This window comes from Bombus flavifrons, chromosome 3, assembly GCF_040668555.2.
Source record: "Bombus flavifrons isolate JBK064 chromosome 3, iyBomFlav1_principal, whole genome shotgun sequence".
Taxonomy (NCBI): Eukaryota; Metazoa; Arthropoda; class Insecta; order Hymenoptera; family Apidae; genus Bombus; species Bombus flavifrons.
This window is the reverse complement of record NC_138444.1, coordinates 6,816,991-6,832,727: the sequence shown is the minus strand read 5'-3', so window position 1 is coordinate 6,832,727 and position 15,737 is coordinate 6,816,991. Positions and strand designations below refer to the sequence as shown.

The 15,737-nt window shown below is 37.9% G+C and overlaps 1 protein-coding gene across 11 annotated transcripts in view; it reads right to left on the bottom strand.

Annotated features, from left to right (window-relative positions):
* The window catches only part of Ten-m (teneurin transmembrane protein Ten-m), a 653,992-nt gene that overhangs the window by 54,398 nt on the left and 583,857 nt on the right, over positions 1-15,737 (bottom strand). For 2 of the 11 annotated variants that reach the window (XM_069110247.1, XM_069110254.1), the window contains exon 1: positions 4,208-6,100. The exons of the other annotated variants lie outside the window; for them this stretch is intronic. In XM_069110247.1, the coding sequence (XP_068966348.1) occupies positions 4,208-4,313 (106 nt within the window). In that variant the 5' untranslated portion in view covers positions 4,314-6,100. Of the gene's footprint in view, positions 1-4,207; positions 6,101-15,737 lie in introns of those variants that run through there. 11 annotated transcript variants of the gene reach the window in all.

Sequence of the window (15,737 nt, the reverse complement as noted above, 5' to 3'; positions counted from 1 at the left end):
AATATACGAGGTGTCCTCAGACAAATAGAGTCTGGCCCCAGGAATTACGAAAATAATTGGAATCTTGGAAAGTAAATCTATTCGATGAACATAAATGGCACAAAAATTGTTGGTGATGTTACTTCTGATGAATTTTGAGCAAAATATTGAAATTCTGCACAAGTTGAAAATCAATTAAGCGTTAATCAATTTTAAATGGATATTTGTATACCTAAATACAGGTACCAGCATTGTAACTACGCATTTAACCTGACGAGTAATTTTGTGCAAATAAATAACTGAACCTCTAAAATTGATATACTTTTGATTACACATAATTGAAATAATTACGATGCGAGGTAACCACGCAGCCTGTTTAAGTTCTGCCTTTTAATATTTCGTTTGCATGAAAGTCTACCGATACCGCGATAAGCATAATTAAAAAATTCCATCGGTAACAACCTCCTCAAACAAACTTCTTTAAACTCGAATCTATTTCCTACGAAATAGAACAAAAATCAAGACCTAATTCGCCTACTAAATTCCCTTACAAACGAAATTCATACAAATAATCAAACAACGTTCGTTATTGCGTATATTTTATAAATGAATCTGTTCGTGATCTACTTTCATGTAAAATTGATTTTTCAAATAATATATTAATATGCCTTTAAAAACTCATTGGAACCCCAGCTCGAATTCGATACACCCTAACGAAACGTTGATTCGTTCTCAATTGGCAGCGATCGTTGCAGCTGCACTTGAAATGTCCACGTCAAAGTGTCAATAGACAGAGTAGCAGCAGCAGCAGCAGCAACGATGATTACAGCCCCGAACTCGACCACGCGATGCCTTATTATGTAAAAATGACGTCGTTGATTCGATGCACGCGCGCGACCGTTCCCATGGTGGCGATCGCGCGTGCGTGCGACTCAACCTTAAGCTTCCACCGGGGAACACCTGATAAACCGCGCGACATTTCGAAATGTCAACCTGATAAACACGACGACGATCTCTGCCACGATGTTCTTCTCACGGAGACACGAACACGGTCGCGGAAACTCGTTTTCTTACCTTTCTGTTTGTTCAGATGAACTGTAAAGAGTATAATGCAATATGTTAATGGACTTTGGACGTGTATAATACAGAGAGGAATAAAACGAAAGAACAGTTAAATATTTTAGAGCGAAAGAGAATAGAAATAGAGAAATTCGTTGTTCCTAATAGTCTATACAAAAGATTAAATGGATTTTTGCACGCAAATTACCGATTAACCGAGTTGCTATAAAAGTTCATTTTCATTGCAAAATAAATCTAGTTACAAAGGAAGGAGAGCGCTAAGAAAAAATAAAAATAACACTATTTCTTTAAGGTTTCTCTGTCTTAATAAACACTCCGTTTAGAAATGTATGGCAAGTATCTGGTGACTTATTGCTAGGAATGTACAACACAGACTGTACGTAATAGTTTTGTACGTCAGGTGAAATGAGAAAGTTCAGCGAGGGTATTTTATAGTTTCGCAGGCACAAAATGCATAGTCACATAATTTCAGACAGGAAACAAGAAGTGATTAATCAAACTGTACAAAAGACGCCAGAGACAGTCATTATTGCATTTAACGTTGAAAATATAGAGCGCTGCGATAAATTAATTCAAATAAAAGCGCACTCGTAGCCTGGCTAAACTTGACTTATCCATGAAATCACGTAAGCTATCACTATTTGCTATCTGAAGGGGTTGGCAACAGCATGACGGCAATTATACTTTATTATAGAGATCAGAAATATAATAAAAAATAAGCTCAGAAATATATAGATTTCGTTTAATTGGTAAAGATATGTATATGAAATATTTAAAGTTTGTAATATTTAAAGGGTAAAATAAATTTCTATTCATATTCTATTTCCTCAATGATATACATAAAAATCTAAAACTTGGTAAACGCACATTTGAGAATGGACTTGATATCCAAACGCTTCTTTCTTATTTGCAGAAATTTCCATGTAAGACCTCAATCCCTTTAATTTATTCTCGATTATCTGAAACACGGTGTTAGGTATACTTTTTCTGCCAGGACGATTAAACGGAAGTCCTCTTTCTTGTTTTTAAACCGGTGAAAGTGTTGCTTCGGGGAAATCGATCGGCGCTCGAAATAGAGGATGAAAGAAAGAAAGAGAGGGAAACGTGGAGGGTGAGGAGGCTTTTATCACGCGAACAGCAGGCGGATCGCTGGATAAGCCGAGATTTCGTGGTGGTAATCGATACACGCGGTCTAGAGCCTCGGCGCATGAATTTACACGGGGATAAATTTAGCGTATAGCGATTTGCATGAGCCGCGGTGATAAGTGCCCTGAGCTGGCCCAAGGAAAATGCAATGAAGCCTCTCTTTTTCGCTCGCACCCGAGTTTCCGCGGTTTTCCTCTTTTCTTAATTGCGACGACGCGTTCTTTAAAAGTTTCCCGTTTCCATGGCCGTAATTCCGGCCACATTGAATATTTTACGCGATTTTCGCGCCGCGACAGTTGACGGCTCCATGATTTATCAAGCGAATATACGCTCGAACCAGTTGGCGATTCTGCGGTCCAGGAATTTTCATATTCACGCGGAGGAATTAAACGTTCCCGCCATTACAGAAGCGCCGTCCACACTTTTCGCTTTATTTGAGTTGGAAATAGGACGAATTCTGCGAGTGTTGTCCTTAGATATCCGGGAGAAATTTTATTAACACATTAATGGCTAATGATGCGTTCAGTAGGTTCCTATTTGGTTAATAATTAATTTGATGAAAACTTAATATGTGAAATATTATTAGCAAATTATTAAAACCTTTAAGAATTATATTATACTAAAAAGAATACACATGTGTGAATGTATGTGTGTGTGTGTTCAATATTACAAATTAGATTTCTTAATTATTTATTACAACTTTTAAAATGCTTCTTATTTTTAAAATGATATTCTCTCTCTCTCTCTCTCTCTCTCTCTCTCTCTCTCTAAAAGTCTTGATTTATACATCACTATGATATCCAAATAACCATATTGAACTTGATTCTATCAGTCAATTTTTCTTCCATCAGTCAATTATTCGATTAATTCCCTGCCATTGAGTATTTTTTACCATTTCACCGATCCATGAGATATCTTTCGCCTTTCCTTTTGTTCATATCGCGTGTGTATGATACGAGTTCTTTTTCCTTCTTTTTTGCTGTTCTATTGTGATGTTTTGCGCGTGCATGAGAAAATATGCCGCGCCTACGTGAGAATAAAGCGGGCATTTTTGACTGAAATTGATTGTGCCGCGGTGGCGCGCGCTCGGAAAAAGGAACAGGATGAAGAAAACATCCCTCCAGCTAGAGAGTGGCAAGGCGGTGTCACGCAACTGCATTATCACGCCGAACGTATTTGTCACGTTGACGTTTCCAAATCGTGACGCGTGGAAATTTTTCATGCGCCCAAGTGGGAAATGCCGCACCCCGAGAATTTCGCGAGATTTCGAAATTGGCTAGCCCACGTATCGCGTCTATTGTGGAAATGAACGTTTTAGAATCTTTCGCTATCATCCTTCAATCATGGATTTCAAGATATCATTTCTTCAAACGAAACTCTCTTTACTATTTTCTTTTATATACACGTGGTTTTTCTACTTTTTACAAGGCAGAAGCAATTCTCAAATTCTATATGTTACCCAGGAATCCCATGTAAAAATCGTCTTTCCGTTTGACTTTAGTACTAAACAACATTAATTAAGCGAAACTAATATACGTTTCTTACAAAACGTATTCTCAGAAACTATCAGATTGCATACTTCTCTCTTTCCTCTGCCTTCCTTTACGAGAATTCCATTAAATATCGCTCGTTCGAACAATAAACCACGAAGAAAGAACATCGTGTTAGTGAACAGAAAAACAAGATTCGCGACGACAACGATTCTTGGACAATGCCTAGGGGCTTTCGATCGAAATGACGCGCATCGTGTCACGTTCAATTTTTACCGCAGCTTCGTGGTACGCGTTCACCATAAAAATCGTTCCCTTGTACCATGAGAGATCGAACACGGCTAAAACGAAGCTCGAAAGCTGCGTTAACCTTTAGAACGTTCTGAAGAAATCGGCGAGAAGAGATCGAGGGAAAATCCTGCACGTTCGTTCGACCGCACGGACTGGTTTCTGACTGAAGAAAAACTACGCAAGACCCGACAAGAAGAAGCCAAGGGAAGAATACCACCCACCTCGACCACCACCGTAGCAATACGTGTACTCGTTATAGTCCATGGACGGCCGCTTGAGTAATCCCTCGCTGGGCACTAGGTCCAACAACGCCGTGGGATCGCACATTGAGATGAATTTTCAAGTTTCTCCGTCATCGACGAGTCAACATTATCCGGTGCATACACTTAATGAGTTTTCTTTTTTTCTTTTTAACTTCCCCTACACAGACTTTTAGGTAGAAGAATGTGTCCGTGGCGAATTTTTAACGTAGACGAAATATTGGGCCACAAATTTTTAATATATATATATATATATACGATTTCTGAGCAGAAAATTTTTACTCACGAATTTTTAGCATAGTTGAATTTTTCTCATCCGTGAATTTTTAGTATGCAATTTCTAACGTAGACAAATTTTTCACTTACAAATTTTTAATATAGAATCTTTCCCTCACGAATTTTCAACGTAGATAAATATTTTAAGCGCCGTCGGTAGTCGATGGTTGCTACACTATCGCAGTTTCTTTTCATCATCAACAATAGAACATACTCTGCTTGTAACACAATACCATCATTCACTGTGTTGCTTAATTTTTAATACAGATGAATTTCCTTGGAACACGATCCTTTTTCTTCATTAAGAAAAAAAAAACTGCACTTTTCAACACGTCGAACTTGATCTTCTGTTCTTTCCTGATTTCCAATACAGAAGAATGTTTCGATTTTTTTAGCGTTGTCAGTTGTATCAAGCGATCAATTTTTGCATTAAAAACACAGGATATAGAAAGAAAGAGAGAACGCGTAGGAGGTTTGAAAAGCAAAGGAGAGAATTTTGAGGTTCGATGACCTTCGCACAAATGATCCTTCCGGTATGGACTTCAAAGGGATCGCATTGGTGAGACGTCGATGGATAACGTCGACGTACGACAAAGTAAGTACACACGAAACTCTGCCACGAATCCTAAATTAAACTTGGTCGTCGCGTGTTCACGTGAAATACGACGATCTCGTGGAAAGTTGCGAGCGGAATTGCCCTCGTGCACCTGTTATACCTTGCTTCCAGCGTGGGCTCAAAAAATTCCACCTTTCTCGTCTCTTGTTGCTTTTCTTTTTTTTATTCGGATCTTTTTTCTCTCTCTTAATTTTTCAGAGGTCAAATGGATCGCCACACGTGCTTTGGATACTCTCAAAATTCTTCGAATATTTCTCTAAGTTTCTTTTCGTCAGAACGAATATTTCGAGAACTTGCGCGAATCTTTCGAACTTTCACGTAAATTGTCACAGCCACTGTTTTAAGGAACTTCCTTTTCTTCCGACAGAATGTTTCACCATACAACACTATTCCAAGACACCAACAACAAGATAACACTCTTAATCACGTTTCTTCTTTCATTGGCAACGTATCAACGAATCTCTTTGATTCAGCGATTCGATGACCAATCGTTGTACCTTGCACGTTTCCAATAAGGGTTGAAAGTTCGCAGTGCCGAAACTTTAACTGATCGATAACCCTGACACGTCCTCCGACACCCAAATTCCTATTTTCCTTTTCTTCACTTCAAAAATCTTGCAAACTTCACTCTATATTATGACAGAAATATCTTTCTCCTATCACAAATCTATATCACCGTCTGTTAAATTTTCAAAATTCACTAAATTCGTAACATTGACCAGCAACGTTGAACGACACTTATCTCTACTAAAGGATCAATTTAACTATTTTGTAAGTATTTACAATGAAATATATTACGGTTAGTCGCATGTTGTTGCTTTGAGTATATCAATCTTTCGAGCGTAAGGGATGAAGATTCCCTCCGCAAGGTTTGCACACGACGCTTAAATAGAAGACGATGCGCACGCTTGCGCGGTCACTGACAGACTGAGTAGACAGGGCCAGCCGATGACTCCCGACACTGTGGCGGATGGAGCCGAGGAAAGGAGTGGGGAGGAGTAAACGAGCGGCAGGGAGATCTTGCGGGGTGGGGGTGGTTCGTGTAGACTGTACGGTGTACAGTAAAGGGTAGGGAAAGGTGGAGGGGGAAGCACAACAGCCGGTCCTCGACGATCACAGCAACCACTACTTCACTGATGCTGCAGTGGATTCCATCGGAAGACGCTTTCGCTCTTTCCCTTTCTTCCGACGACACCGTGCGTTTTCTTGCTTCTTTATCTCACCTCGTTTCGCTTCCTTTTTATTGTTTTTATTCCTGTTTATTTTTCTTCCTTGAATTCCTTTTCTGTTTCTTCCTTTCTATGTTTCGATGTTGTTATACGCTTATATAAACGTGGCACTATGTAATTAATGCTTGTTAACTGCTGGCACTAAGTCGTGTGGTTTTCAATCGTGAATTTTTTTCTTATAACTCATCAATCTCTTTCCGACGTCGTTTGAAAACAATTTCGTGTCATCTGCAGTCAACATGTTCAAATGTTTACACTGTGGATAGACTTAAATTATTAAATTTGATCTTGCATATCTACATATATTCGAAATAATAATACTAGTGGATACGGTTATTAAAGCGTAACGTGGATGAAGTAAAGATGAAAGTTAAGATTGTTGAAAAAGAAGAGATGTTTCATAGTATCTGAAAGTTTTGAAAATAAAGAGTCGGTGAACTATTTTGGAGGAAGATTTAAGCAGAAGGATCCGGAAGGGACCGAGACGATTGTTTTTATAAGAATAAATTTCTGTCGGTCAGAGTGAAGATGGGTCGTGTCTGGTCGATTTAAGAACGCCCCCGCAGCGGCTACGATAAATTGACTTGTCGCGAGTGTTTAATTCGCTTAGTACCGTGTGAAGCTTTGTGTTTCGTATGGAGCGATAAGAATAGGTGAGATAATTATGGAACTCGTGACGCTATGTTCTAGAAAATTATACCAGATTTGCAATTTGTGTGTTTGAATTATAAAATCGAATTGATTCCATAATAGAATAATTTAATAACAGACAGAGAAATGTTAGTACTTGTACATTTTCTATCGACAGATTATCGATTTAACGACAGCTGCAATTATAACGCTGCGGCAGGCATGAAAAAATATAGTAATTTTTAAGCGAACAGAATTAAAAATAAAGGTATAATTTTTTATAGCCTTTTCAATTAGAAAAATATTGTACGGTCTTTTATCTTTACTTTTCTATTCTCTCAAGCGATGTCAATCACCGTCACTTCCCATGATATTATTGTGTGTTGTCTCTTGCTTCTAACAATACATGGCTTTTGTTTGTTTATCGTTTATAATTTAAAAACAAATAAAGCTTCACGATTTACCATATTGTTCTTGTTGCGTTATTTTTCTTTTCGGTGTTCAACAATACGACAATCAAAGCATGAAAATCCTGCGCGTTTGGTGGGAAAATATATTGTCATTAAAATTGAAAATTTACAAATTTTTGCCGATTTCTCTTTTAAATGTTATCGAAAATAACAAATTTCCATCATATATTGTATATAATAAGATATATAAATAATAATATATCATAAAATCATGTTTTGTACGTAGATTTCACAAACATCGAGTAAATATTATTATATTTACGAAATCCATTATTTCATTTGTCAAACAAAAAATAACAATTTAAGATAATAATGTGTTTATAATTCGTGCTGTATTCTGTATCATGGAATGTACAATTTACAGCAATACAGTAATATAATTAATATTGATGACTCCCAATTTTACGTTAAAGTTCCTTCAAAATAGGAACACAAAGAGTCAGAGATTTTGTCTATGTTTACGAAAGAAAATTGAATGTTAAATCTGAATTCGAACCAGAATTCTGTTTTTCAACATAAATCACGCATCTATTTTAACTAATATTATTTACTTTACAAAAAAAAAGCAGTGTGTAATCCATCTTGCGATAAATCAAAAAGTTTTCATGATAAAAACGTACCTTTTTTTTTTTAAATTCAATTCTAGTGACTCCCTATCACAGTTCAACGTCTAATCAGTCGAAAAGTCTCGTTTCCTCGAACCAGCGAGGACGAAAAATCGTAAACAGTTTTCGACGAATGACCACATGGATAAGGTTATCCACGACAAACGGACCGACGATAATCTCGTTTCGAGAGTTATCGTAGTCATTTGCCTATTCTCGTGACACCGTGCCCTTCTTATTTGCCGGGACAAGCTTCTCTTATCGAGTAACTTGTCGTTCCGATAGCGTTTCTCTTCTTTTTATGTGTCTTTGGACATGCTGATTTCAAAGTAAAAAGATCACGAATTATAGTTACTTGAGGCAACAGCAACCATTCAGGGAATTCACACTCGACTTAATGCCCTCGTAATGTATCGCGAATTAATGGCCGAGTGGAAGAGAGAGAGAGAGAGAGAGAGAGAGAGAGTTAACGAGTGAATGGTTAGCGTAACGAGACTTGAATGGGCCTCTGGGCAACGTGAATGTTCGTACGTAAACGGACCAAGTATTGACAACGCGGAACGATAGTTCCCCCTTTTTCTCTTCCTTCCTCTATCAATTTACGCATTAAATATCAAATAGTGTAAAATTTGCGCAAATTACCAAGGGAAGAATATTATGAGTATATATTTTATATAGAATTAAAATCGTGCGATGAACATAAATACCGTACATAAATGTCTAGTTACGCGTCTTCCTCAACAGAAATGGACAATACTTTTATCGAAACTCTAGTTCTTAATAATTACGGAAATAAATAAGGTATGCTAGATTTAATAATAATAACATATTTTTTAAAATGTTGCTCGTTCAACAGCTGCATAAAAAATATTCCTATGCGATGTCTAACGAAGCTTTCTTCTAATTAAGCTCAAAATTCATTTCTATAACACGAATATTTTTGAAACTAAATTCGCGTCTTTACATGATAAAAGTTTTAACGTATAAAAATGAAAATGTGCAAATATTGTACTAAATTTGCGTTAACGTGGAGTAAAATTTTCCAAGTATACAACAAATGAAAATCTCACATAAAATATCCGTTTTCATCTTAACTTATTCTAGTTAGAATTGATTTAATATCTGAATAATTGTAGTTATTTTAAGTAGCAGCGGGTAGGTGTTCTAAAACTACTCTGCTTGTTTCTTAAAACACCTGACAGGAGGATATTCCCGTTTCTCGATCACCTGTTCGTTTACGACCGATGCTTTCCTTGCATTTATAATTGATTCGTGTCGATTTGGCCGATAGTCTCTAAAGATCGGCCAGCGAACAGACTAATATACATAGGAACGTATAAATAGATAAAGTCGATTCGCGTAATTATATTTGTAAATGGGTCAGAACGATAAGAAACCGGATGTCGTAAGAAAAGGCGAATTGCTCGTATAATTTATGAGGTTCGACAGAAATGATGGGGCTCTACAGAAGCTGATTGTCTTGGGCGGAACTGTATTCCATTCCTTGATTCAGAAATTTCTTTCGTTTTTATTCAATCACCATGATTCATGAATGAACTGCTATTACATTCAGATGATTTCCTTCGAACGAATCGTAATATCAAATAGAACGATCGACAAAAATCATAGAGAACTAATTAATTATTAGATTGGTGTATATTTTTAATTCGAATTGCGTGTAGTTTTTCAACGACTATTTCGTTCCATTTCAGAATTCTAAAAAACTTTACAATGTGGTTGTTACAATTTCTATATTCACAAATCTTTTTAAAATAGTTGTCTTCTTAAAAATCGATTATTAGCCTAAATTATTTTAACCAGGTCCGGAAATTGCCAGTTTCTATCTTTGACTATTTTCTCAGTGTCGTTCTGACGCACGTGAAATATACAGAATATACAAGGACATGTTTGAGATGCGGATTAAAACAAATCAACTTCGCTTGTTTACCGAATTCGTGAAATCTTTCGCTGTCGATATTTAACGAACAAAAAAAAACCGAGGATAAAATAAAAAAAAAGGCAGAGATAGAATAAATTCGTATCCACCGCAGCGAGAGATTGCGGGAAAATTTTCAATTTTCCAGGGGAACAGTACTGCTGGCCGATTTTCGTTCGCACGACCCAATTCTCCTTTCCTGCTGTTTTCCTCGGTCACGGTTCTGCTATCGTGACAAGGCCGACCTTTTCGAGAAGAGAGTCATATTCATGAAACAGGATGATCGTTCTCTACGATTAGAACACGCGAGAATTGGATATTCATCCTTCTTTTTCATGCATTTGCTTCATAGCGAGAGACGAATCGACCTGAATGAAGGTTAAATTGATAACTCGGTCCGGGAAAAATAAAACGCGATTCCAAAACAGAATTCTATGGACTGATCTTGACGACGAGATCTCTTCCGTCTGAGTTAAATTTTCTGTAAAGAAATTTTGTTTTCTTCGAATACCATATTTTATTTGGATTACTTGTTGTCAATTTATCACATGCATTTTTTCAAGTTAAACAATATATTTGTCGATAGTCAAATAGGATAGAATAGAAAAGAGTAGAATAGATAGAATTAGTCAAGTATTTATAAAATTGTGTCGACGCACCATGTGCGCGAATAACAGCGAATGTGTTCATACATCCAAACGTAATGCGTCAAGTATAATCGCGATTGTAAACCGCCGAAGGTTATAGACACAGAATCTCGGATAACATTGCACCCCCTAAATTATTAATTTTAAATCTTACGCAAGAAATAGCTTATGGATGGCGGCATGGATGAAAAACCGCACGATGTAGCCCCGATTTCCTCGTGAACATCGTGAATTCAGCCCATCGTTGGGATCTTTCTTAATGCATCAGGTTCCGGGGAGACCGGTGGAGCGGTGCTTTAAGAGAGGTTTCAGAAGGGTCCGTTATTACGCGCGTTCTTCTCGCGCGGACTCGCACATTACGCTCACGGAACGCGTGTTTATCCAAGCCGGCGGCTACATCGTGGCGCGACGTGTGAGGAAATTTTCGAAGGCTTCGAAAGGAAAAAAGGAAGAAATCCTCTGTGGCCCTTTGACCGGCGAAACAACGCAATTGAGAATCGTGTCGGGCAACGAGGAAGAGTCGTTGCCTAGAGCTGCGTAATTTACGAACCAATCATTCTCGTATGCAGATGGTACGGGCCCGAGGGTTATACGAGTTCGAACCAACAACCCTTTTTCCAACGTTCGAGCCTGCTCTTCAGCGTCATCACACACGACTTAGCCGGACCTCCCGCACGGTTCAACCGTGCTTCACAGTTTTATTGGCTTAACTCACTATTTTACAGCCGATAGTGGATTAAAGAGATTAAGCGCCTAGCTGGAGGGTCGTCCGTGCTTCCTATAGAGACATAAACTCGCGTAGATACCGAGGATTACTACTATTTTCCCTGGATGTTTTTCTCCTTCGTTTTTTTTATGTTTCACGTTGTAACGAGTGATCTGCCGGTGGCTTGCATACCGGCTTCGAGGCGTGGTCGCGATAAAAAGTCGATTTACACTGATACACGTGGCCATTGCCGAGGTTTCTCGAGATTTTAGTTGCGTGTAATGGTGATGGCTGCTGCAGTCCGTAGAGGACGCGTATTTATGTTTTTCTGAAGATTTCTTTACGTTTGAGTTGTACTACTGACGAACTTCGTGTCATTTTTAATGACTCATTATAGTCACTGGTATTACTCGCAAAATACTATAATTTAGTCGTGGATGAAGTACAATTCACGGAAGTCGGAATTGTTGACTAATAACAAGGGCATTTTATCGTGGATGCGCATGTTAGTTTATTTTTGGATGAAATCTCGCCCACAATTCTTTGATACAACATACTTCGTGAAAATCAAAATTATTGATTAATAATATAATTTCCTTTTGGAAAAGCTTCTCATTTTTCTCACAATCTGATAGGAAGAACAGGAAATTGATTATTAAAATATATTGATTATCAAAAACGCTATGAAATTTATCTTGAAATAAAGTTTTCTTTAAATTTATCTTTATTCGATGTTTATTAAATTGGAAATGACAATTATAATAACTTAATCTAAAATTAATCTAAAATTTTCCCTTTGCTTCCGCTATTTCTATCAACCAAGGGAATAAAGTCATCCGATAGAAGCTTCGAATCAGAACAAGGAAACTAAGATTGCTCTAGCCACGTTGTTCGCAGAAGAAGAAGAAGAAGAAGAAGAAGAAGTAGAAGTAGAAGAAGAAGTTACCGGAAAGATAAATGGAATCGCGATGGCCGAATCTTTTATCGAGTTCAAGAAAACGTATATATACGTTTATATATATATATATATATATATATATATACATATACATGTAGTTTCTATCGGGCTGTGTAACGTTCCATAGGGTTTTGCCCCGTTCCAACTTCATACATTTGTCGCGTGGTACACTGACGCACAACTGGAACGCGGCAAGAATCTTCGGGAGGAAACTTCCGGGGCACGTCCTCGTCATGCTTCATAACTGTTAGTCTGGTTAAACGCGGTGTTGCCCGCGTAAGAAGATGGCCAGCTAGGTTGAGTTTCCTTAGTCTTGTGTGAACAACTTACGACCCTAAGTGAAGCTTGTATATAGAGGAGAAAAAATGTTACGCATAGTTGCACCGTGAGTAAACAGCTGTGCAAATTATGGGACAAGTCGGAAGATTAATCGTGCAAGTTTGGATGGTTTACGCGAAGGTTTCTTGGAATAAATTACGGTTAAGCTGTGTCGATTACCGAGGCAGCTGCTTTTAGATTTAATTTTAAGCTGAAAGAAGCGTTTATTTGGCGTTTATTTATTTTCACAATTAAATAACAATGGAATTATATAGGAACGGTATTGAAATTCGTAATATAGTTTCTGTCATCGTTTGATTTGAATTTCAATACACCATGAAGCTTTTACAGCGATGTAACGAAACACGAACCCGCGAAGCTGGAACCACTTCTTTTGTCAAGAGCAATACGGGTAATCGATTATGTTATTGGTTTGTGCGACGTGTGGCCGCTCGATCGAACATCTGGTTGCCGAAGATGCGTTTAAAGGATTATTCTGTCCGCTGGATCCTTCAGCCTCCGGGATGATACTTGCAAAGTCACGGTGAACCTGTTCGAATTACCCGTGCTACTATTTTTCTCTAGGATGGATGGCGATGACTAGTAGAAAATTACAAATCGAACACAGATTGAATCCCCTCTTACTGATGAAAAAAACGTTTTAATCCTTTGTATTCTTCCCCCTTTTTTAATCGTTAATTATCACGAACAATTATCTTTGTTGATAGAATATTAAAATATAGAATTAGACTGCTTGCATTGTCCCTCAGTAAACTAACCCATTCAAATAGAAAAATCAAAATCACTGAAAATAAAGTTCATCAAAAAGAAATTTTTCTTCACTTTCCTCTAGCGATATGAAATAAAATGAAACAATCGAATCTCCAGTTTAAGCCAATTCTTGCTGTGAATGGAAAAGCGTGCAACGATAGTTTCGTTCGATAATACACGAAAATCTCGGTCGAACCCTTAATACGTTGTGAAACGCGAAGAAGCTCGAGCTGCTCGGATTCGCTCAATGGAACTTTCGTCTTCTATACCATCGTAGGAGAAAGAAGAGAAGCAGTGGAGGAAGGGAAACGAGGATGGAAAATTCTCTTGAAGGACAACATTGACCGAGTAGAATGAAAGGGGTGGGATCCAGTCTTTTCGAAACCTAAGCCGTACATGGTAACGTGTTCGTTCTTCTTTCGTATCCTATATCTTCAACCACCATGATTTTCATTCTTTTAGATGGGCCAGCACGTGTACCTGAGTACAAGTCCGATCTTATCGTCAAATTCAGTATTTGGTGACTATAATATGTGCAGTAAAGATGAATTCTGATATCCATTACAGAACAATTAAACATTATCTAGGATCCAATGTATAAAATCAGAAATACCTGAAAGATATAAACAAAAGATATTTTTCTGATAATAACTACGTTCCTTTCCTCAATAATTTACCACTATATTGTGATAAACAAGAATTTTGAAGCAAAGAATCGTTTCAAAATACCGCCATGCTACACTACTTACTATCCTGTTTCGTCACGATGCGTACAAAGAAATAGATGCATCGCGCCAGGTAGAGGCAAACACATATGGAACGTGTTACGGTGAAAGAGAGGGGGTTAGGTTTACGAGGGTGAACGCCTGCCATCTGGCCGATGTGCAATCTGACTTACTCCTTTTTTTATGTAATCCCAGCCGTTTCCCAATCTGGGATGAGAAACTCGTTCTTGCCTAGCCGTTCCTCCTCGTCACTCGTCTCTCTGGCCACCAGACTTCATTCAAGCCGCTGTATCGCCGCGAAAATCGAATTCGGAATTCCCTAGCTCGCATCCTTTTTTCACCCCTACTCTTTCACGTAATCCTACGTGAGAATTCTTCCTCTTCTGGAATTGCTTTTTGTACTCGGATTTTTACACCGTCTTTCTTTTTTAAGGAAGAAGCTATTTTTGGAAGACCCACGATCCCTTTCCACTTTTTCTCTGTTTTCCCTTATCTAGCAGAAAATCGTGGAAAGTTATACTTTCAATTTGTGGATTTAACGCAATTTAAATTATTAATCCAATGGTAGAACCCTTTGATACAATAAACAAGGCGAGTTAATAGAAAGAGGAAGAGAGAGTCTGAGGAATAAAAGTAACAGAAATAAAGTAGATACGTAGAGTATGTAAGAAAGGCAATAAAATAAATAGTTAATCGTATATAACAATTATTCCGTTCCAAATAACAATTTATAAAATACCTAAAGTTAAAGTGACTTCATGTAGATGTAAATGTAACGCGTTTTAAATTTAAAACGTCTAAAGTTTCGAAGGTTTATACAGACATTCGTGATTGACTGCACACGCGAGAACCACGATCAACAGAGTGCAATTTAACCAAGTGGATATTTTATAATCTAGCGAAATCACCGGTCCAATATCCACGAAATAGTAACGTGTCTCATTAAAACCTAACTACCAGCAAATCACTCGTGAGTCCTTTCGCATGGGTCGGTTACATTAATTCGTAATAGCTACAGCGAATCGATGTTCATCGTATCGTGGCGTACGCTAAAAGTGCCGCTGGAATTCTCGCATCGTCGTATAGTGTAACATTTCGGTGATCTATATTACGGCCAGGTAAAATCATTGTACCTGGGAGGTGTTCATTTTTATTAGTTACGTGGTGTTTTGTATTAGTATAAAACGAACTTCAACGAAGTTCAACTGAATGTTATAAATTCTGTTATGCAACGTCAAGCAATCGATAATAACGTAAACGAAAATTCCGAGGCAATTTTACGAATTACGAGTTATTTGATTATTTTAATGTGTCGATGACACCCAATTATAAATTTACACTCACTCCTCGAAAGAGAATAGAAACAAGGAGAATTCGCGAACGATCGAGAACGTCTTGTGCTTTCTGTGAATTCCTTGTCCCTTCTAGCATTTGCCGAAAAAGATGGAAGTTCTTGAGAGAAACCTTACTGTGATTTCCTACCTCTTGGGGATACAAGCGCCTCCGCTCCCGTGGCGAGGCCATAAAGCTCGTGCAAGCAAAATGATAGGCCGGAACTGGCCAGTCGTACAGCTTGAAATAAGGGACGACTAGCATTGCGACTC